This window comes from Cyprinus carpio, unplaced genomic scaffold (genome assembly GCF_018340385.1).
Source record: "Cyprinus carpio isolate SPL01 unplaced genomic scaffold, ASM1834038v1 S000006795, whole genome shotgun sequence".
In the NCBI taxonomy this organism is placed as follows: Eukaryota; Metazoa; Chordata; class Actinopteri; order Cypriniformes; family Cyprinidae; genus Cyprinus; species Cyprinus carpio.
The window spans coordinates 266851-291636 of record NW_024879381.1 but is presented as its reverse complement, the minus strand read 5'-3'; the positions used below and the strand labels follow the sequence as shown (position 1 = coordinate 291636).

The window sequence follows — 24786 nt, the reverse complement described above, 5'->3', positions numbered from 1 at the left end:
TCCTTGCTGAATATAAGTTCCATTAAAAAAAAAAAACACTTACTGACCCCAAAACATTCGAACTGTAATTTATAATTTTACAGAAGCTTTCTATTTCAAATAAATGCTGTTCTTTTGAACTTTTAATTCATCTGTGAATCCTTAAAAAAAAAAAAAACTGTTTTCAACTTTGACAATAATCAGAAATGTTTCTTGAGCAGCAAATCAGCATATTAGAATGATTTCTGAAGATCATGTAACACTTAAGACTGGAGTATATATATATATACACACACACACACACCACACACACACGTGTGTGCATATGTTATACTAATGTATATGTAAATTTTTAGAAATGTATAATGTTATAACATGTTATACAATTATATACAAAATTATAAATATATAAAAGTATAATATAAATGTATTTGTGTAAGTGTGTGTGAGAGAGAGAGAGAGAGAGACCAACGGTGATATGAAATATATTCCCAATTTAATTATCAATGTGCCACACGAGTTTTTTCTTCTTCGTCGTCTTCCTCTTTCCCCACTGTTTAATGTAAGGCTTGATAATCATTCTTGTTTTTGAAATGCGCGAAAATGAAACGAACTCAAGATCTCCGCAGGTCGTGCCACTGTCATGTTCGCGGGGCTTCACACGGAGCGTGTAAACTGCGCATGCTCCTTGACCTTGCGATCAAAACCACGCCTGCGTGATGTCGTCAGACCTGAAAACCACCCCAAGTATTTTAGTCTGTGTGCCTCCTGAAGACAGCTGCCGATTTTTCGCCGAACCCCCTCATGCTCCATGAAGCCTGCAAACTTGATAAAATTGTTGTAAAATTGTAAAAAGCAGGGAAATCTAAAGAATCCACATCAATTAACCTAAACCCCAACACCTAATACACAAAAAACAGCTTTTATAAGGAAATCTATAGCTCGCTGTTTAATGAATCGACAGCCTGTTCCCTAATCTTCAACATGTTTTACATTAAACATTGCTTTCATTTGGAACTAATTTTCCCCTGATAAAATGTTATTTTAAGAGAAGGCAGAATAAAGGAATGTCGCGACTGGAAGGATTTTTGGATGTTGTGTAATTTTGTGTATTGTCTTTAAATATCGATGTTTTCTTTCTTTGTTTTTCAGGTTTTAATTGAAGTTAGACTTGAATTATAATGAATTATAATGGCTATGACTGCCATGTGCCTTGTTGATACAATGCATAAAAAATAATAAAATACAATAATAAATTAAATTAAATTAAAATAAAATATTCTAATTTTTTCCAGGTTTCAAACTATCCTGATTTCAATTATGATAAATTATGCACCGAAGTGTCTTACATTGTTGGTTCCCTGTGTTGTTATGTACATTAAGCAATAATAATAATAAAAGAGTTTCAAACTACCCTGATTGGCTCACGTCACATGTGACGGAACAGAGTGGGTGGGAATTTGGTTCAAAAAAAGACCGCGCAGATAGAGCTGTAGCTTAAAAAAAAACTAAAAGAAGAACATAAAGCAGCTAGCAGTTTATGATATATACAAAATAAGAAGAAGAACAAACAAACGGGATAATTAATCGGAGTCTGCCGTCATATCATCTTTGTGAAAATGCTTCGGTTTATTTTGATCTCAGTGTTGTCTTTACTCACTAATGGTAAGACTTTTTATCGATACGAAATTATTTGAGTGAGAGTAACATCTCACACGTGCTCGATAATTATATTGCATTATAAATGTTTAAATGTTTTAAATTAGATCTAGTGCATGTAGTATATATAAGCCTGCATATTAAATAATCACACACCCACTGTGTAACATCGTGAAAGGCAATCAGTTATGTCTTGAGGTTAAACTTGACAAAAGGTTCAAAATCGGTCCAGTCAGACCTGAACGTCCATAAAACGTTTTAATCACGTGTAGAAAAGAACACATTATTTTTGGACATAACCAAAAATTATTTTATTGTTTTTGAACAGAATCTGTTAACCAAACTAAAATACCAATTACAAAATACTGAATTATTATATAAAGGGATAAGTTAGTTCACCCAAAAATGAAAATTCTGTCATTTACTCACCCCCAAAAATCAATGTAATCTTTGTATCCATTCTATATTTCTGAAAAAATTTTTTTCACGTTTGCTTTACTGGGATGATGACAAATAAAAATATACAAGATGATAAAAATCAATGTAATCCTTGTATCCATTTTGGATTTCTGAAATAAGTTTACAGGCCTACCATTTTCGTCAGAAATATGATTTAATGACGCTCATCACTGAATAAAAGGGCAGAAATACTGTCTTGAACTCCATTATTATTATTGTCAAAAATGTCTATTTTCGCAGTTTTTTATTAATGTTTTTAATATATAATAATATAAATCAATATTATTTAATTGCATTTTTTAAATACTTTAATCATATTTATTTAAAAATAATATTAAGAATATTATTAATATTTGAACATATGGCATAACCACCTTGCAGGAGCCATTGTTGTCATGTGACAAGAAAATCATAAAACACAGAAGACCCTCATCATAAAATATAACTCAGAAATACATTAACTTTGTATACAAATTGTGTATTTCATAAAGATAATTCCTGTTTTTTTTTTTTTCCTGCTAGTCTTGCTTGGACATCTTTTCACAACCTTGACTAGACGTGTAAAAGACATAAGTGGACGTCTATTCACAACCTCTTTATAACCTCTTAAAAACTACTTGGTGCACTTTAATTATTGCAGTATTAATCAAGGTGTAAGCACAGCTTTTGCATATTTCACAAGTATTTCATAGAGGGTCATGATGGACGTGTAATGCACGTGTAAAAGACGTCACCTAGTGACGTCCTGCCGTAGAGATTCTCACAACGATTCACAACACGGGTATATATGAACTACACGCGCAGCTAAAAGTCAAAAGGTAACCAATTATTCATGCAACCCCATAAAACTATAGACATGTACAAACGTATCTGAATGCATTTTTAGGAAATGATCTGTGTTACATATTTCTACCGATTTATGCTGTCGTACCGCGACTATTTTTGACCAGGGACACGACGTCGCCATCAGACCAATGTTTGATGGGTTACATTACAGGAGACGTATTCCCCCACTCTACCCTATGTCTGATGAGGTGAATGTGTAAATCATTATGTGTATCAATGTGTATGTATATGTATATATATATAGTATATAATATACACAACATATAACATATATATATATATACACACTGGTCATATAATTAGAATATCATCAAAAAGTTGATTTATTTCACTAATTCCATTCAAAAAGTGAAACTTGTATATTATATTTATTCATTACAGACAGATATTTATTTTAATTTTGATGTTTTTAACTGACAACTAAGGAAAATCCCAAATTCAGTATCTCAGAAAATTAGAATATTGTGAAAAGGTTCAATATTGAAGACCACCTGGTGCCACACTCTTAATCAGTTAATTAACTCAAAACACCTGCAAAGGCCTTTAAATGGTCTCTCAGTCTAGTTCTTGTAGGCTACACAATCATGGGGCAAGACTGCTGACTTGACAGTTGTCCAAAAGACGACAATTGACACCTTGCACACGGGGGCAAGACACAAACGGTCATTGCAAAAAAGAGTCTGGCTGTTCACAGAGAGCTATCTGTGTCCAAACACATTAATAGAGAGGCGTGAAGTGAAAAGGAAAAGCGGTGGTAGAAAAAAGGGTAAACAGCTGTACAAGCAATAGGGATAACTGCACCCTGGAGAGGATTGTGAAACAAAAAACCATTCAACAATGTGGGGGAAGATCACAACAAGACTGTGGACTGCAGCTGGAGTCCAGTGCTTCATAGAACCACTATGCACAGACGTATGCAAGCATGGGTTTCAGCTGTCGCATTCCTTGTGTCAAGCCACTCTTTCAACAAACAGGACCAGCGTACCGAAGCATCTGGCTTCCAAAAAGGACTGGGACTGGAACGTGGCATAACCACCTTGCAGGGAGCCATTGTTGTCATGTGACAAGAAAATCATTAAAACACAGAAGACCTATATAATATAAAATACCCATAATTAAATACCCATCATAATAAAATATTAACTCAGAAAACCTTCTACTTTGTATACAAATTGGATGTAGTTCATAAAGAATAATTCTGGTTTTTTTTTCCTGGCTAGTCTTGCTTGGACATCTTCTTTCACAACCCTGACTAGACGTGTAAAAGACATAAGTGGACGTCTATTCACAACCTCTTTATAACCTCTTAAAAACTACTTGGTGCCACTTTAATTATTGCAGTATTAAATCAAGGGGTAAGCACAGCTTTTTGCTATTTCACAAGTATTTCATAGAGGGTCATGATGGACGTGTAATGCACGTGTAAAAAAGACGTCACCTAGTGATCGTCCTCTCACAACCGATTCACAACACGGGTATATATTGAACTACACGCAGCTAAAAGTCAAAGTCAGTAACAATTATTCATGCAACCCCCATAAAACTATAGACATTTACAAATGTATCCTGAATGCATTTTTTAGGAAATGATCTGTGTTTACATATTTCTACCGATTTATGCTGTCGTACCGCGACTATTTTTGACCAGGGACACGACGTCGCCATCAGACCAATGTTTGATGGGTTACATTACAGGAGACGTATTCCCCCACTCTACCCTATGTCTGATGAGTGAATGTGTAAATCATTATGTGTATCAATATGTATATGTATATGTATATATATATATATACATATACACATATACACATATAATATATATATACACAGGTGCTGGTCATATAATTAGAATATTCATCAAAAAGTTGATTTATTTCACTAATTCCATTCAAAAAGTTGAAACTTGTATATTATATTTATTCATTACAAACATATATTTATTTAAATTACAACTAATTAAACAAACAAAAAATCAAAATCCCAAAAAATTAGAATATTGTGAAAAATTGTTGAAAAGGTTCAGTATTGAAGACACCTGGTGCCACACTCTAATCAGTTAATTAACTCAAAACACCTGCAAAGGCCTTTAAATGGTCTCTCAGTCTAGTTCTGAAGCTACACAATCATGGGAAGACTGGTGACTGACAGTTGTCCAAAAGACGACCATTGACACCTTGCACAAGGAGGGCAACACACAAACGGTCATTGCAAAGAGGCTGGCTGTTCACAGAGCTCTGTGTCCAAACACATTAATAGAGAGGCGAAGTGAAGGAAAAGATGTGGGTAGAAAAAAGTGTACAAGCAATAGGGATAACTGCACCCTGGAGAGGACTGTGAAACAAAACCCATTCAAAAATGTGGGGGAGATTCACAAAGAGTGGACTGCAGCTGGAGTCAGTGCTTCAAGAACCACTATGCACAGACGTATACAAGACATGGGTTTCAGCTGTCGCATTCCTTGTGTCAAGCCACTCTTCAACAACAGACAGCGTCAGAAGCATCTGGCTTCAAAAAGGACTGGACTGCTGCTGAGTGGTCCAAAGTTATGCTCTCTGATGAAAGTAAATTTTGCATTTCCTTTGGATATCAGGGTCCCAGAGTCTGGAGGAAGAGAGGAGAGGCACACAATCCATGTTGCTTGAGGTGCAAAGTTTCCACAGTCAGTGATGGTTTGGGGTGCCATGTCATCTGCTGGTGTTGGTCCACTGTGTTTTCTGAGGTCCAAGGTCAACACAGCCGTAATACCAGGAAGTTTTAGAGCACTTCATGCTTCCTGCTGCTGACCAACTTTATGGAGATGTAGATTTTAATTTTCCAACAAGACTTGGCACCTGCACACAGTGCCAAAGCTACCAGTACCTGGTTTTAAGGACCATGGTATCCCTGTTCTTAATTGCCCAGCAAACTCACCTGACCTTAACCCCATAGAAAATCTATGGGGTATTGGGAGAGGAAAGATGTGATATGCCAGACCCAAGAATGCAGAAGAGCTGAAAGGCCACTATCAGAGCAACCTGGGCTCTCTAAACACCTGAGAATGCCACAGACTGATCGACTCCATGCCACGCCACATTGCTGCAGTAATTCAGGCAAAAGGAGCCCCAACTAAGTATTGAGTTTTGTACATGCTCATACTTTTCATGTTCATACTTTTTAGTTGGCCAAAGATTTCTAAAAAATAATTTCTTAGTATTGGGATTTTCTTGTATTCTAATTTTCTGAGATACTGAATTTGGGATTTTCCTTAGTTGTCAGTTATAATCATCAAAATTAAAGGAAATAAACATTTGAAATATATCAGTCTGTGTGTAATGAATGAATATAATATACAAGTTTAACTTTTTGAATGGAATTAATAAATAAATCAACTTTTTGATGATATTCTAATTATATGACCAGCACCTGTGTGTGTATATACAGTACAGGTCAAAAGTTTGGAAACATTACTATGTTTAATGTTTTTGAAAGAAGTTTCTTCTGCTCATCAAGCCTGCATTTATTTGATCAAAAATACAGAAAAAAATGTAATTGTGATATATTGTGATATATTATTACAATTTAAAATAATTGTTTTTTAAATTTATTATACTTTAAATTATCATTTATTTCTGTGATGCAAAGCTGAATGTTTAGGATCATTATCAAATGATCCTTTAGAAATCATTCTAATATGATGATTCATTATCAAAGTTGGAAACAGTTCTGCTGCTTAATATTTTTCAGAACGTGATACTTTTTTAGGATACTTTGATGAATAAAAAGTAAAAAAAAAAAAGAAAAAAAAGAAGCTATGTTTTTAAAATATAAATATGTTGTAATAACAATATACACTACTGGTCAGTAATTTTGGGGTCAGTAATTTTTTTTTTTCTTTCTTTTTTTTTTTAAAATAAAATCAATATTTTTATTCAGCAAGGATGTGTTAAATTGATAAAAAGTGATAGTAAAGAAAATATATTATTAGAATATATATTAGAATTTTTTTTTATTTTGAATAAATGCAGTTCTTTTTAACCTTTTATTCATCAAATATATTAGACAGCAGAACTGTTTCCAACACTCATAATAAATCAGAATATTAGAATGATTTCTAAATCATCATGTGATAGACTGGATGTTACATGTGACACTGAAGGCTGGAGTAATGATGCTGAATTAATTCAGCTTTGCATCACAGGAATAAATTATTTTTTTTAAAGTATATTCAAATAGAAAACTATTATTTTAAGTTGTAATAATATTTCCACAATATTACTGTTTTTTTTTCTGTATTTTTGATCGAATAAATGCTGGCTTGATGAGCAGAAGAGACTTCTTTCAAAAACATTAAAAAAATTAATACCTCCAATGTATATATATATATATATATAGTGGCAGAAAACAAGCAGCATTAGCATCTGGCTGAATCAAGGAAATGTGCCTCTTTTAACCTGTGACCTGTGTTTACCTGTTATGAAAATTAACCATGTTGTTTTTCCTCTTTTAACCTGTGACCTGTGTTTACCTGTTATGAAAATTAACCATGTTGTTTTTTTGTTTTTTATAGTAAAATGTGTGTTACATTTTACAGTTTATGGTGTTAATGTACATTTCGGAGTCTCAGACAATAGTAAATTTGAGCCTATGGTTTTATTACAAACCCAATCGTTAAACTATTTACAAAATAAAAAATATCTCACATTATCAATTAAAAAATATCCAAATTATCACCAAATTAATTTAAAAATGTAACATTATTTTATTGTGGAAATGATTTCATTTCTTATTTGATTGTAATGGTAAGTTAAATTTAAACTTTATATTCTAATTGAAACTGATTATATATATTAGCTACTTGGTAAACGTGTTAACTTGTGTTTTGCGTTCACAAGCTGTTACTTAATTTGATTAGCCTATAACAATATATAAAATATAAACCTTATTCTGTATCCGAAAAGCTGCATAGTTGTGCTCAAAATTATTCATGACCTTGGTAATTATGAGCAAAAAAGTCTGTGAGAATAAGTCTGGTTTGTTTATCCATTTGATCTTTCATTCATTCATTTATTTGTGTGTGTGTGTATACCGATATATATTACACACATCATTGTGTAGAAAAAAACAATTATAAATTTTTTTATTTTATTGTAAAAATATGAATCCAGTCGTATTTCTCTACCTGCATTCTTGATGTGTAGGAGGAGGGGAGTGGAAATTATTTGTTGCACTATTCCAGGCATGATTTATAATTTGTTTTGTTTTTCTCCAGGTGTTATTACAGACAGAGTGACAGTATCAGTGTCAGTGATGGAGGGAGATTCAGTTACTCTGTACACTAATGTTACAACAACACAACAAGAAGAGATTTTATGGTATTTTAATGACACCCGCATCGCTATGATCGCTGGAGATCTCAGCAGGATCTGTACAGATGTTCAGTGTAATGAAGACACTGAGAGATTCAGAGACAGACTGAATCTAGAGAACCAAACCGGATCTCTGACGATCAAAAACATCCAGACTGCAGACACTGGGGTCTATCAGCTGAAGATCTTCAGTAGCAGCAGCATCAGTGACAAGACCTTCAGTGTTACTGTTGGTGAGACATTTAATAAATCATTTTTAACTTTGAAACACAATGCATTCACTAATGTTGTGTTTCCTGCTGAAAGTCAAGATAGAGCACCTGCCCAAAACATCTTTCAAGGAGCTGTCGGTTTGTGTTTCAGATGTTCCTGATAAAGTGAAGACAATATCAGTGAAGGAGGGAGAATCTGTTACTTTTGATCCTGGTGTCATAAAAACAACTGATTATGTGATGACGTGGTATTTTAATGAGACTCTCATCGCTGAAATCACTGGAGATCAGAGTAAGATCTGTACAGATGATCAGTGTAAAGAGAGATTCAGAGACAGACTGAAGCTGGATCATCAGACTGGATCTCTGACCATCACAGACACCAGAACCACAGACTCTGGAGAATATAAACTACTGATCAGCAGCCGTATCCTTCAGAACAGCGTCAGCATCACCAGTTTGAAAACATTCATTTTTACTGTCATTGGTGAGTAAAATACAGTCTTTCAATGCCTTTCCAATTAAGGAATTTTAAAATACATTTTGAAATGTTTAAATCATCCCAGTAAATATTTTTTATTGTGGACAGAAGTGAGCTTTGAGTCATTATTAAAATATAATCAGATCTATCAGCTTTGCATACGCTTCAAAATGCAACACTATTGTTAAACAAGCTTGTACTGGTCACAAGTCTTATGTTAAAAAACATGTGTAAAAATTAATAACATTAGTATTTGAGTAAATTAAGTAAAATCAGTGGTCATGGCCTAATGGTTAAAGAGTCAAACTCGTAACTTTGACTGTCATGTACAGTTCAGTAAGGTTCCTCATCTTACCAGGTGAGTAAAATACAGTCTTTCAATGCCTTTCCAATTAAGGAATTTTAAAATACATTTTGAAATGTTTAAATCATCCCAGTAAATATTTTTTATTGTGGACAGAAGTGAGCTTTGAGTCATTATTAAAATATAATTCAGATCTATCAGCTTTGCATAGGCATCAAAATGACAAACTATTGTTACAACAAGCTTGTACTGGTCACAAGTCTTATGTTAAAAACATGTAAAATTAATAACATTAGTATAAAATTGTGTAAATTAAGTAAAATCAGTGGTCATGGCCTAATGGTTAAAGAGTCAAACTCGTAACTTGACGGTTGCAGGTTTGAGTCTCAGTACTGGCAGTTGGTAGGTTGGGGAGAGTGAATGTACAGTGCACTCTTCCACCTTCAATGATATGAGGTGTCTTTGAGCATGGCAGTAAACCCCCAAATTCTTCCTGGGCGCCACAGCAAAAATGTCTGCCCAGTGCTCCAGGTGTGTGTTCACTACTCACTGCTGGGTCTGTGCACTTGGATGGGTTAAATGCAGAGCACAAATTTGGAGTATGGGTCACCATACTTGGCCACATGTCACTTCACTCTCACTTTCACCTTAATCAGGTTTCCTGAGAGCACTACTTTTAGTTGCTGTTCTTAAAAAAAAAAAAAAAAAATCAACAAAATTTTCCAATTTAAAAAAAAAAAAAAAATATTCACTAGATTGTGCCATTTACCATTTAAGTCAATATCATACAACTGATGACCAGAGTAGAAGGTGTAAATAAGTTAAACTAATAATAAAAATGAAGCGTGCGATACTTAGAAAGCTGTTCTAGTACTGTCCTGTATTTTAGTCCTTAATATGGTTACGTTCACACACAGTTTGGTTATTTATGAGCGTGACAACCGCATTCTGTAACCAAACTCACACCTGTAAATTTTCAGGACTCACAACTGCATTCTCGTAACACACGTACTGTGTGAACAGAACAGGACTTGACAATTAGTTTGTGGTCAAGTAGTCTGTCATGTCATACAGTGTGAAAGAAAAGCCGCTGCCAAATCGCACGTATACGGTCTTTTAAAAAAAAATTATGTGTGATTTCGGTAACTTACAGTGACGGAGAAATGAGCTGTGTGTCATCTGAAAGTTTTAGTCAGTTTTTCTCCACAGGAGCCGCTGTTCTGTCAAGTATTGTGTTCGGTGCTTGACTAAAAAAACTCTGCTCTCCATCCAAATTCTTTTTTTTTTCTTTCTTTTTTCTTTTTTTTATACAGCCAAGTATGGTGACCCATACTCGGAATTCATGCTCTGCTTTTAACCCATCCAAAGTGCACACACATCAGTGAACACACACACACCGTGAACACACACCCGGAGCAGTGGGCAGCCATTTATGCTGCGGCCCCCGAGGAGCAGTTGGGGGTTCGGTGCCTTGCTCAAGGGCACCTCAGTCATGTATTGAAGGTGGAGAGAGCGCTGTACATTCACTCCCCCCACCTACAATTCCTGCCGGCCCGAGACTCGAACTCGCAACCCTTGGGCTGCAAATCCAACACTCTGACCGTTAGGCCACGACTTTCCCAAATTTAAAAGCTCTTGGTTAATGAAGATTTGACGGATGAACTTGTGGCTCAATTGTAGTCTAGTCATGTCAGAATGTGAATAAACTTTCAGTTTTATGGACGTCGCCATCTTTGATATTACTTTGGTCACTGTCGCTTGACTCCAGTTGCATGTTCACACAGACAGTATTCGAGACACTACTGCAAGTTGCTGTGTGAACAGGACATTTTGAGACTTACCTGTAAGTAAATGAGGTTGTGAATCCCAAAAACTGACAGTGTGAACATTTTCACGACTCGGCTCGGCACGGCTCAGTACGGTACGGTACGGTACGGCTTGGAACGGCATGGATTGCGTTTCCAATGCAGTTTAATATGTGGGCGGGATTATTTACATGTCGTTATTGTTGTGCCGCCTCTATTGCTGCCTACGACTCCTGAAAAACTTTTTCATTCCACGTCGCCCCATCAAGCTCTCGGTGAATCCGCTCCTCTACTATCGACGAGAGGAACGTCTGTGCTTTCTCAACAGACAACAAAACAGCCATTATTTGGTTGGTTAAAAAAGGTGTACTTGTTCAAAACAGTTGCATTCACTGATCCTTCACTGGCTGTGCTGATTTAAATCTAGCGGTTCTTTTGTGTCGCAAGTTCAGTGACGCAGATAGTGATGATTTTCTCCAGCCAATCAGTGATCAGCAGTTTACATGTCATGTTTTTGTAATGGTACGGTTCACTTGGAACCTCAACCTAGGTGGTACTGAAAAAAGTACCAGGTACTGTACCCAGTGGAACCCCCATGCAGTGGAAAAGTGCCAATAGTGACTCTGTGCCTTTTGTCCAGTGTGCGACTGCTTTAATTTGATTAAAGAGCTCTCTAACTGCAATTCTGTCTGGTAAAAATTCAAGAGCTCTGTAATTAATAATAAATGGAAGTCAATGGAAATATATAACTAGTAAAAATTAAATGGTTCACTCTTAAAAATAAAGGTTCTTTATAGGAATCGATGGTTCTATGAAGAACCTTGAACATCCATGGAACCTTTCAAACACAGAAAAGGTTCTTTATGGCTGAAAAGGTTCTTTATATTTTTAAAATGTTCTTCAAAATGGTTCTTTTAGGAACTGTTCACTGAAAGGTTCTTTGGGGAACCAAAAATGGTTCTTCTATGGCATCACTGCAAAAACACCCTTTTGGAACTTTAAAGGGTTAGTTCACTTAAAAATGAAAATAAGGCTGTGGTTTTACTCACCCCCGAGGCATCCTAGGTGTATATGAATTTCTTCTTTCAGTGAAGACACTACAGAAAATTAGTTGTTTAGTTCAGTTTTGTTCACACAGCAGGGCTTCACTGAAAAGCACTTGTGAGTCCTGAAAATTTACTGGTATGGGTTTAGTTATAAAATGCAGTTGTCACTCCTATCCACTCCCATATATAAAAATAATTATTTAAAAAATATTTTTTTTTATCCCATGGAAGCCTGTGCTTAGTGGTGTAGTGACTTAAACATCTGACTTGTATAAATAGCACATAATTTGAAAGTACAAGAATTAAAGGCCTATGAAACATCAGTCAATAAAGCATTCAGTGGGTATAAGCAAAATAAAACAACCAACTGTGCATAAAAAAAACCCCACTACATGCTAATCACAATACATGCTTGTCTGAATTAACAGAGAATGAAGTGAAAAGCCCAATTACAACTATGTTGTGCTTGGTGCTGGGAGGCTAAGTTAGAAATGAACTGTTGATATCTGTGAAACCCCTTAGTGTTAATCACAATTAACTTCAAGGCTTACCGTAATAAAACTAATTGGGTTAAGCTTACCAATCTCTGTTTATCCACTTGGTCATTGCTATCATCATTTTAACACATTGTTTTTATTTTTGCTTTGCCTGTTCTGCTCCCCAGAACACTTTCCTCCTCTATCAGTTTTGGTCACTTAACAGAGGGTGAGCGGTTTATATAAATTAATGCAACATTGATGTCATTCTCGGTGTAGTAATGATGTCTGTCCTTATCTGCTTCAGATTCAGGTCTGTCTTCAGCTGCTGTGGCAGGAATATGTGTTGCTGTTGTTCTGTTGTTCGTGGCTGCAGCTGCTGCTGTTGGTGTGATTTACTATTGCAAGCGTCTTCAAGCAGGACAAAATAGTGAGTATTACATACAGATGATTTAACAAGATGGAAAAAGTGTGAAAGAAATCTTTAAAAGATGTAAAAAGTATTATTTATTATTATTGTTATTATTATTGTTTAATTGAGTTTTATCTATTGTTCAAACAGATATCACGGCACAATCCAGTGATCAGGTGAGATACTATGTACACTATGTACACAGAGTCAAAGACTATAGAATACCCAAGACATGTCACTCGTATAGTTTTGAATGGGGAAAAATGCAACGCTCAATATGGCCGCTCAATCGCAGGAAGCCCCGCCTTCTGAATGAAGAAGCCAATCGCTAATCTGTAAAGTCAGCGTGTCACTGCAGCTGCCGTTAGAAGCGTCCCGGTTGCTATAGAAACAGTCAGCGTTCTGAGACATGCGTTCAGGACTGCGCATGCGCACTGACTGATCTAGCTTGAATAATAAGCTTTTTATAACGCTATTTGAGCAAAATAAACAACATTTATGACAGTTGTTATCAGTTTTCTTTGGCGATTTCAAATATGAAATTTAATTGCAAGCCTAGTGAACCGTTTTGTAGAACTTGATGTTTACCCATTCAAAGAGATAGGAGTTGCACTTGGATGCCCGAGAGGTGGTTCAGAGATGGTCACTGAGTGACATGACTTGTCTTAAAGGGACTTTGACTAAATCTGGCTGTCTGCATTAAAAAAAAAAAAGGTTCAGATCTGTGAGGTTACATGGTTTGATTTCATAATTATTGTCCTTTATTATAATCAACATGGAAGCAGATTTTCAAAGGTGCCGAAATACAAAAACTAACTAACAAATAGTATAAAAATAAAAAGTACAAATTTATTCAGAGAGTAAGTCAGAGTACAGAATGCTCTCCAAAACTGTTTCAAGCACTTTTGATGTGCAAGTTGTTTAGGAAGATTAATATGAATTTTCATGTGCAAAATTATAAATCAGTGTTTGAAATAAGTATTCATAAGTAATATTTTGATTTTATATATATATATATATATATTTTTTATAGATTTCTTTAATAGATTTAGGTAATTTCTTTCTGAATAGTTATGGTTATAGTTTGATATTTTAATTGCAATTTTGAAGATACTATGGAATTCAAACCAGTTGTATTAATGTAGTGACAGTGTGATTCAGTTTATCAGACTGAAGATTCTTTTAAAAGAAACATTAGGGAACCCCTGGGAATGGAACAGCTACAATGACTGGCAAGAAGCGGTTACACCACGGTAACCAGGAACACAAAAATCACTAAGTTACTGTAAACGGCACAATGTGGCATACAGTCATATTATTTAAGTACAAATGATGGATTATGAGAAGTATGAGGAGGATGTTTAGGCAATACTTCACTTCACATTATCTCTAGTCTCAGTCCTACCTGAGGTGCTGTTGCCAACAGCAGACATATCTGTACAAATGGAAAAATTGTTAAAATTATCTTAAGTTTAAACTATTAAGTTTAAAACGCATCAACACAAATTAAATGAAAGACTAATGGTAGAATCATAAACTGGTGGAATTGCAATGGTATATACCATAAAGCATATGTAACCGCACTGGGTAGTACATTAACGTTAGCTCAAATGAAATATAGGGAATTTTAATAATTAATCAGGAATATGATTAATATATATATCTCGTGTGACAGTTACATTAAAATTATTGAAGATGAAAAATAGGTCAGTTGTAAATATCAATAACTCATTACAAGGCACTGTAATTTACTCATCAATATGTCAATATTCCATTCTTCATATCAATTAACGTGATATCTTTTACTGGGAATTAATGCAAATCAAACAGTGGTTTGTCCAGCAAACGGCCGTAAGATTAACTTATCAACTTTCAATAAAGTTATCACTTCTAATAATTCCAGGAAAAATAGTTTTCTCTCGCCATGAAACCATTCTCCCGTCCTTATAAAATTTAGGTTACTGAAAAGTAACAAATAAGCTTTGTAGCTAAGATCAAACATTTCATTGACTTCGTTATGTGAGCATTTTAGACAGAACCAATCATGAATATATTGGCTTTTAATAATTGAACTAATAATACATCAAACTACGATTCACACAGAGTAAATATGCGTATAACAATACAAACAGTAAAAACAAATACAATACAAAAAAACGGATAACAGATGAGAGAGAGAGAGAGAGAGAGAGAGAGTGAGTAAAAGGGTGAGCGAGAGAAGGTGAGAGAGAGATAGGCGAGATCACAGAATGATTGCCCAGTATGGCAAAATCACATATAGTAACCTTTTGAAAGACAACAACGAATCAGATCACCTTGAAAGAGGGAAATAGACAACCTTAAGCAGCGTTTAAATCTCTATAGAAAATAATACTTGCATGTGGGTATCTTTGTGCCTGCTAAAGACGAGCGTGCCTGTGTCATCTGTTGGAGCTGGGCGTGTTCCCTCGTGTCTTCCGGGGCGAGCAGACTCGCGCGAAGTTTCAAAGGTTCAACGAATGTGGAGTTACCAAGGGAATGATTCAGAGTTCGTCTCCCTCGTGTAGGAAGAGGCGAATATGAGAATGAAACTTAGTAAAGAAAAGAAAAGAAAAACGGAGATGAAAGCTCCCTAAGGAGCCATCGCGACAGACGTTCTCTCGGATGAAGTGCCGAAACAAAAAAAAGTGCAACGAGAAAGTTCTGTGTCAGTCTCTTATGGAGCGACTGGGTTCACGCCTCTGTTCGCACGAAAACAACCAATGAACGTCCATGATCTGAAGCGGGAAAAAATTTCCTTTGTCTCTGGGGAGACACCCACTCGAGTGAGTTATGGTGTTGTCAGAATTCAGCAGTTATATTCCAGCAAGATGGTAATTCCATAATAATACATTTTACTGTAATTTCCTATGTATGACTGGTTCGGTCAAAGCAAGACGGTTAAACAGATACCAAGAATGACAGGTAAAGGTAGGAGAAACCATAAAGTTACATTCATATGCAGAATTACACACATTTAAAATTTGATTAACACACGATAAAATTGCAGATACTCCAATTTGATATGGAAGACATCTAAGCACAAAAAGAAAATACAGTCAATACATTTAGAATACATTTACTTTCCTTGTTCCTTACAAGAATTCCTAGCGAGCTGGGCTTTTTCTGTTTCTCCCAGTTGGGTAATAAAGTTTTACGACCTGGTCAGGAAAGCTTTGGGTTTTAGCCAAGGAATGTGCATTGTTTTAGATTCAACGACCCATGATTCATTAATTCAGAACCAATAAATGAATGAACTGCTCATACGCTACAGGTAACATTTACCTACCTAATCGGTCACGTTGTAAAGATTATGGCAAACCAGATGTTCTCCCATAGTAGACAGTTACAGTACAGAACATCACGAAGTAGCAGTTAGAACTGTTGCCATTCCATCAGTGGCTGCTGCTTAAAGTCCCTATTGATGTTTAACCCACATTTAAGACATTCAGTTTTATTTAGGAAGAAACAATGTCTGTGCATCAAGAAAAAGCATAATGTGTAACTGAATCATTTTCATTTACCTTCTGTGAATCTGTGTTTTATTACAGCCAGGTCATTTACAAGACTTTCCCCCTGATCTGTCTGACCCCATGTTGATGGACAATGCTACTGAGATGTCCCCTGATGGGAAGGAGACTGAGGCTGCCAGTGAGACCTAACTTTAACATCTTTGGTACCAGTACCAGGGCCGGCCCTACCTATAGGCAGAGCAGGGATCCTCAAATCTGGCTCGCAAGATCCACTTTCTTGCAGAGTTTAGCTCTAACCCTAATCAAACACACCTGAGCATGCTAAGCAATGTCTTCAGGATCATTAGAAAATCACAGGTAGATGAGTTTGATCAGGGTTGGAGCTAAACTCTGCAGGAAAGTGGATCTCGCAAACCAAATTTTTAGGATCCCTGCCCTATACAGTAGTCCACCAGTCAAGACAGGCAGCAAAACACTAGCGTCATTCCTCATTGGATATAGTTGAATTTTCACTCAGCTGCAATTTAACCAATTAATGTTTCTATTTCAAAGCGGGTCCCACCTTCAGAATGTTTTCCGTAATGAACACATCCTTCAGGTGCTATGAATCAAAGGGCTAAATAGACACGCAAAAAGTACAGTTCCAAGTTATTTCCTTGTCGTCATCTATTTTGGAGTGTGTGTATCTTCTAAATTCTGATGATGATTACATTACTGCTGTAACATAACACTACTAGGCTGTTATGCTTATGTTTTTTAATATGTGTGACTTTTTAGAATTACTTTTTAGAATGAACTGTGATCAAACCAGCACCAGCTACAGCATCATTCAACCAGTGTTAAATATTTTTGAAATTAGTTTAGTTTGCTTAAAAAAATATTTTTTTTTATACTGATAGAAATTTATTTCTATTAACTTGATAAATACTTGTTTGACTTGAGAAATGTTTGATTAATATTTTTGTAGTCCTTTTTAAATATTGATTTCATGGATTGTAACTGCCAACCGAATAATAATTCTTCACATCATCTGTCCATAAAGCCAATATCCATCTATTAAACCCCCAACATCACACATTAAATTACTAACAACTACACATCATCCAATGAAAACATTAATTCCACACAACATAAACACTAATTCTTCACATCATCTGTCCATTACATCTTGATTTGTATTTCAAAAATATAATAGAAATTACCACCACCTCTGGTCTCTACCACTATTTTTTTTTTTTTTTTTTTTTTTAAAGATCCAGACATTATTTTTTTGTTTGTTTGTTTTATTACCTAAGATCATCTAATTACATTTATGGCTTCCCATGGCCTGTACCATGAAGCTGGTTTAGCTGGCTAGGCAAGTTTCAGTTTAGTTTGTGCCAACTCTGGGTTTTAGGCGCCATGAAAGTGGTTTGGATTTTAGAGGTGTTCATCACCATAGTAACTTACACTTAAAGGCTAACCTGCTCCAGGACAGGTAGTTTAGATATCTCAAACCAAAATTTGACCAATCAGCTTTGAGCAAAATGACACTGTCACTGACACAAAGTCGCTCCAAATTAAAGGTCACTACATAGTAAAACTTTTTTTTAAAGATAAAATTGTCTGGCTATTATAAGTAATATTTTATTTTAAATTAATAGAAATATACAAAGATAAAATGCAATATAAATAAGTTTTAGAATCCATAACCATATACACTGTAAAAAATTTAACGTAAAATCAACAGTAACTTACTGGCAACAAATAGCCAGCAAGCTTCAGTATTTTATTCCACGGTAATATTACTGTAAATCTCACTACAGTAGTTCACAACATACTGTATAATAACTTACACTATATTTATACTGTAAAATGAATTACAGTTCATGTTTTTGCACTGTATTTTAAAATACTGTAAAGTCACTATGCAGTATAATTGATTATGGTAGTTTTTATATTCACATATACGCATATATACACGACATAACTAACTACAATCTGTTACATGCTTAAAAAATAATGAAATATAAAGGCTTGTATGCAAAAAAAAATTCACAGTTATATTACTGATTATTAGATGTCACGTAAATTATGACACTCAGAAGTCCATTTAAAAACTTTTATTACAATTTAATTCATTAAACGGTATGACTTGACAGGGCCAATGCAGATCCCAGGTTTTTGCTGCCTATAGAGAACAAAAACACAAAATTGAGTTGCACTACAGCTTGACAGACATCAATGTGATAAACAGACTTGAAAATGCCTTACCTCTTTATTAACCGAAAGAGCGATACTCATCAGCACGCTGCAAATGTCGAACAACATACACGCTGAAAGAAATGAAAAAAAGCAAAATTCAACACTGCATAGACATCCTGATCTCCTCGATTCCGTTACAAAGCTAAAACACGCTCTCATTTTATGAATTTTACTGCGTTCTTCAATATCTGAAAATGACTTACCTCTTTATTAACTCATCAGCACACTGCAATGTCAAACAACATACACGCTGAAAGAAATGAAAAACATATTCAACACTGCATAGACCTACACAGAGATATTCTTGCCATCTCTAATGTGCCATTTTAAATGCTCACAAAGACAAGATACAGATGTGGAAGTGGAAGAACATTCCATAACCTGGCATGTCATATTAACACCACTGTGTGATTTGTCAGCACTTGGTGTAATCACTGCATGGTTACGATATATATATATGTGTACGAAGGCCAACGGCAGTTTTGAAGTTACATGGACACTGGAAAAATCCACAAGAGAATCTATAGTTTGCAAGATTCCTGTGTTCCTAAGCATGTATGACAAATTCTGGAATAGACTCTACAGAGTACTGACACACTTTGCAAGAGAAAGGCATTTCTAATCTTATTTCCAAGCAATTGTAACTTTAGATGCAGTACTTACCCATCCATATCTGGTGACTTCACCAAGGATTTTTACCTGTAAGACAAAGAGACCACCATGGATCACTTAAACCTTGATTGGTTACAAAATAAAAAATATATAAAATCAAAATAAAATTATTCGAAAAGAAAACAAATTTCAAAGACCAGAAATGACAAGCTAACAACTTAAATGCAACTTAAAAATAGCAAAAAAAAAGTTAACATATAATTATAGTAAATTAAATAATTGAATGCTAGTATTAATTATTCAATCTGTGCATTTAATTTATTACTTGTAAAAAAGATGGCTAATCTATTCAATTATTATTATTTATTTATTTACCTATTACAATTAATTTGAGATCTCTTGGGGTCCTAACAGAGACCCGAATTCGAGGGAGAACCTAATTTGTCACAAATAAGAAATGAGAAGCACCCAAAGTGACAAAAAAACGGGGATTATAATAGCCATTATCGTGAATATCAAACAATATCAAATATACAACTAAATAATCCGCAGTCCGTTGGCAGTGGCTGTATCCAGATATTAATAAACTAGTGCACTTGAAGAAGTTAATTAAAACGAGTGAGCAAATCCTGTGAACGTCTGGTCTGAAGAAGGACTAACGTTATACCGAGACGCGGGAATTAATTCGGCGCGACTTTCACTGCCTGTGTATTCACTTTAAGTGTAACTTACATCGGATGTACTCACGTAATAAATGTATAATATGACTGAAAACACTGTGGTTGTCCCTTCAAGTCGTGCATAACATTAATAGGTCAATTTCGAAAATAGCTTTAGGCTTAGGCGCGTAATGCCTCTATCGTGACAGGACACACGCACACGGTGTAAGTTACACACAAATGTTCAGAAACAAGAACAATTTGATTACTTTGTTCTAAACTTTAAATTATTAACTAACATTAACAGCAAACCTTGTGATAATTAGTATTTGGCTAATGTTAACTGGCTAACGTTAACGTTAGAATGTTTGTGTTACAAACTACTATCAAACTCACCACCGATTATTTAACGTTAACGTTAGTGGTAACGTTAAAACGAATATCTTCCCATTTGGGGTGAAACTTTTAGAAATACACATCTTTAAGATATTGAATAAAATTGTATACCTCACCTGACTGGTTCTTGTTGGTCTTGCTCATCTTCAAAGGCTCAGAAAATGGCTGACGATTTAGATGATTGGTTGCCAGGTATATCCAGCTCTTTATGTAATTAGTGTGTTTAATAGAAAGCAAAATAATAATAATAATAAAAATATCATGGGAATTGATTTTTTATCTATTTACTTAGCCTATATTATTGACATCTAATCTCTACCAACTACCTCCCACCCACAAAATTGTTGGCTATAACCTATGAGATTAGTTGGTTTTGTGTCAAAATCTGGCAACCATAAAGATTTAAAAACACCCACATAAAACATTAAACTTTTTTAACTATATGCTAAATGCCTTAATATATGGGTTACCTTATGAAACAATGTATTATAAAATTCCTTATAAATAAATATATAATTAATAAATAAATAAAATTCCTTGTCTGTTGGATTATTACTGTCATCAATTTAACATAATATAGGATTACTGTATATTTTCCCACTCATTGTTTTTTTTCAAAGAATAGCATAAATTTGCAGTCCTGTAAATAGTTTCTACAGTAACAAGCTGGAAATACAGCAAATATACTGCAAAAGTTATAAAATCAGCACTAATACAGTTGATAATACAGCAATAATTGTGAAAAACACACAGAAAGTCGTTTACAGTATGTTTGAGCTTAGACTGCTTTATAAACTAACTTAACTTGCACTAATATGGCAGATGTTTTTCTTTAAGTTGTCCTTTTTGTTTTAATACTGATCATCCAGGGGTATCGTAAAAAAATAAGTTATTTTTTTACTGCACGAGTTTGAAATTATAAGCATGGCTGCATTTTTGGAATTTAAAATTACTTTTACTAAGCGTGTAAACAGCCTGCATAATACTGCCTATTTCTTGTTGAAGGTTTTAGCAATTAGGAATTGGTTAAATCTTTAGAATTGTTGTTGATAAAACTGTTAAAGGAGCTCCAAATGGTATACTGTAGGGGAGGAGGTTTAGATCACAAATATTATCAACTTATAAACTAACTTAACTTGCACTAATATGGCAAGATGTTTTCTTTAAGTTGTCCTTTTTGTTTTAATATTGCAAATGATCATCCAGGGGTATCGACTAAAAAAATAAGTTATGAATTTATGCACGAGTTGGATGCAACTTTAACTGACGCAATTGCATGCTGCATTTTTGTAATTTTAAAATTAGGATTTTCTGAGTTGGACTGAATGCAAGCGTGTAAACAGTCCTGCACACCACATAACTACATGAAAAATTCCTAAAACCGGGTTTCTTGTTGAAGGTGGGAGTAACTTCTGCGCGATCTGCGTCACAATCGTGTTGCATTGTGGTATGTGGAGATGCCTGAAGTGCACGGGTCAGTCGAATCCATGGTCGAATCGCTCCCACCGTCAGAATCGTGTTGTTGATAAAACTTCCCTCTCCTGTTAAAATGTGAAACGCACTCTAAAATGGCGGCGGGGATTCACCAAAGTATTCTAGCATGTTGATTGACCGCAGCCTCGAAGTTCAAGTTTAAGGCGGGCTTTTTTGACCAGCCACCAACCACCAAAAGTACACTACTATCCTCACAGCAAAGCACTGAGAACCACCATACCAACTGCATATTTGTTAGCTGTATGTTTCATGTTTCATAAAAGAGACTTGCGATGGGTCAAACACTAGCTTTTATTCAGCTTCCTTTTTTTCTTGCTATTCTCATGCCACCTTTCCCCCAGCATTCCTGCACTCCCTCCTTCCCCATCCTATGGTAGCTCCTTGGTGCCCTCTATTGGCTGACCTATATCGTAACACCGTATTAATATATTTAATAAAGACTTTCTAGTGCATTAAATATATTTTGCGTTATTTTTAGGGCTATATCATATTACCTCTTTAGACTTGATCACCCCTTTTTTGTTTCCTGATAATGGCTCATTTTCCTCAGGTGGCAGTTCATGAGATGGAACAGGTACAGGTCTTCTCTATCTCTCATTAGTTTATGTCTGGACTTTGACACCAAGTTCAAGGTGAGATTTTCTGTCTATATATTTCTCTGACCTAATCTTTAAAATTTTGTGGGTCAAATGTCCCTATTTTGAGAACTAAAGCTGTTTAGCTGCTGACCAAACAATGGTTCAATGTAGAATGATAGTTCATTTGAATTGCTGATTGGGCAGTTCATATTTTGAATTTTGGAGGCAATTTTATAAATTTTGCTGGCTGTATTGAGGTGTTTGAACAGTGGTTTAATTTTACAGAGGTAATAAACAGTATCAAAGTTTAGGGCAAACAATGTGCCCTGGCTGTCACAGAAGACGGGTAAAGGAAATGTGGATGGGAAACATTTTCAATGTCTGTGTTACTGTGCGACACTGTGTGACTTGTAAGCAAATGTTATATTGCTCCAAAGCATGCCAAGCAGGTCATTGGACAGATCATAGAAAACAGTGTAGATCATATTCAAGAACAAATGTGAAACCTGTCTCGACTACAAAACGGTTGAAGTCAAACAAACCCACTTGTGCCGCACTTGTAGGAAAACAGTGCCTTGTGCAATGCTACATTCAAGGTTTGCTCGTAGATGCACTATGGGACACAGGCTCTTAAGTGTGTACTGTCAGTGAAACATGGAAAGATTATCACCTGCCAAATGTGAGATTGAGAGATATTTCAGAGGCAATCGAGGCACCAGAAGAGCTCCGTCTTGTAGCTGCAAATGGTCAGGATATACCATACATAGGATGGATAGAAGTCACTTTTGGACTAGTGTCCGATAAAACGAAAGACAGTGAGCTCACCATACCTGTGCTAGTGAGAGGCGAGAGGCAGACAGTCGTGCCATCTCATCATCGGTTACAATGTGATTGAGCAGATAGCAAACAGGACCAGATTGACCCCGCCTAATGCCAGTGAGTTGGTGGTTACAGCCATCCCTAAAGTTAAAGGAAACAAGATTCAAGCATTCATAGAGCGAGTCCAGGCAGAAATGTCAAGTGAGTACATCCTCAAAACCACAAAGGAAAGAGTCAATGTGCCTAAACACACATCGGTTCAAGTTGAATGTAGAGTACAGACATTTCCACCAAAGGAAGAGACAGTGCTACTCTTTGAGCCCAATGTGAACCCTACCTGGGCTGAGGGATTGGAGTTCTGTGAAACCCTTGTGAAATTGCAGCGACACACCTCGCCATACGTCATTGTCAACGTTCAAAACCCCACCGACCATGACATAATGTTAGATAGCAAGACTGTTATTGGTACAGTGCATCCAGTACAGGCTGTACACCCGGCCGCAGCTTTTGAGGTACCCCGATCTGAGCCTCTAAGCATCAGTCAAGTTACAAACGAAACTACCCAGACTTCTGATTCAACCTGGGATCCACCGCTGGACTTCTCAGCGAGTCTAGAAGACAAATTGTAAGACAGATGTTGAGAGAGGAAGCAGCTTTCTTCTCGAGATCCGATGATGACATTGGCTGCATAGACGGGCTGAAATTGACCATCTTGCTAAAAGACTATATCCCAGTTACACATACTTACCAGTCGGTACCCCTCCCCCTGTACAAAGAGATGAAGGATTACCTACATGATCTTATTGCCCAAGGATGGGTTCAAAAGTCAAACTCTCCGTATTCCTCATCTGTGGTCTGCGTCCGGAAAAAGGATGGTAGTTTATGGTTGTGTATCGACTACAGAGAACTAAATCGGAAAACAAACCCCGACCGACAGCCCATTCCACATTTTCTAGATATCATGGACAGCCTGGGAGGAAACAGCTGGTTCTCGTTACTCGACCAAGGGAAAGCATACCATTAGGGATTCATGGCTAAAGAGAGTAGGCCCATGACAGCTTTTGTAACACCATGGGGGTTATACGAATGGATTCATATCCCTTTTGGTCTGTTGAACGCTGCTGCGGCTTTTCAACACTGCATGGAAGAGTGCCGGGAAGATCTCAGAGACAATTGCTGTGTCCCCTACCTTGATGACACGCTAGTGTTCAGCAAATCCTTTGAATGCCATGTCAATGATGTGAGAAGAGTCCTGCAGCATTTAAGACGACATGGGATCAAATTAAAGCCTAGTAAATGTGAGGTGTTCAAGTGGAAAGTTCGTTATCTGGGGAGGATTGTGTCCGCGGAAGGAAGTAAAATTGACCCTGCTGACACTGTAAGATCCCTGGTAGAGAAAAGACCCAGCACTGTGGGACAGTTGAGAGCAGTACTTGGCCTGTTGAGTTATTATAGGCAGTACATCAAAG

General features: G+C 35.9%; 1 protein-coding gene and 1 long non-coding RNA gene across 2 annotated transcripts; one reads left to right on the top strand and one right to left on the bottom strand.

Moving 5' to 3' along the window:
• Nucleotides 1-1489: 1489 nt before the first annotated feature.
• Nucleotides 1490-17523, top strand: LOC109072991. Its single transcript, XM_042756090.1, has 6 exons — nt 1490-1644; nt 8192-8521; nt 8652-8987; nt 12920-13042; nt 13175-13200; nt 16594-17523. The coding sequence occupies exons 1-6, from the start codon at nt 1599-1601 to the stop codon at nt 16702-16704; spliced, it is 972 nt and encodes a 323-aa protein (XP_042612024.1). The 5' UTR covers nt 1490-1598; the 3' UTR covers nt 16705-17523.
• A 1240-nt stretch (nt 17524-18763) lies between these two features.
• Nucleotides 18764-20584, bottom strand: LOC109099703. The gene is made up of 4 exons (XR_006159916.1): nt 20543-20584; nt 19423-19458; nt 18963-19009; nt 18764-18830 (listed from the first exon to the last, which is right to left on the bottom strand). It is a non-coding gene; the product is annotated as an uncharacterized LOC109099703 (long non-coding RNA).
• Nucleotides 20585-24786: the final 4202 nt, after the last annotated feature.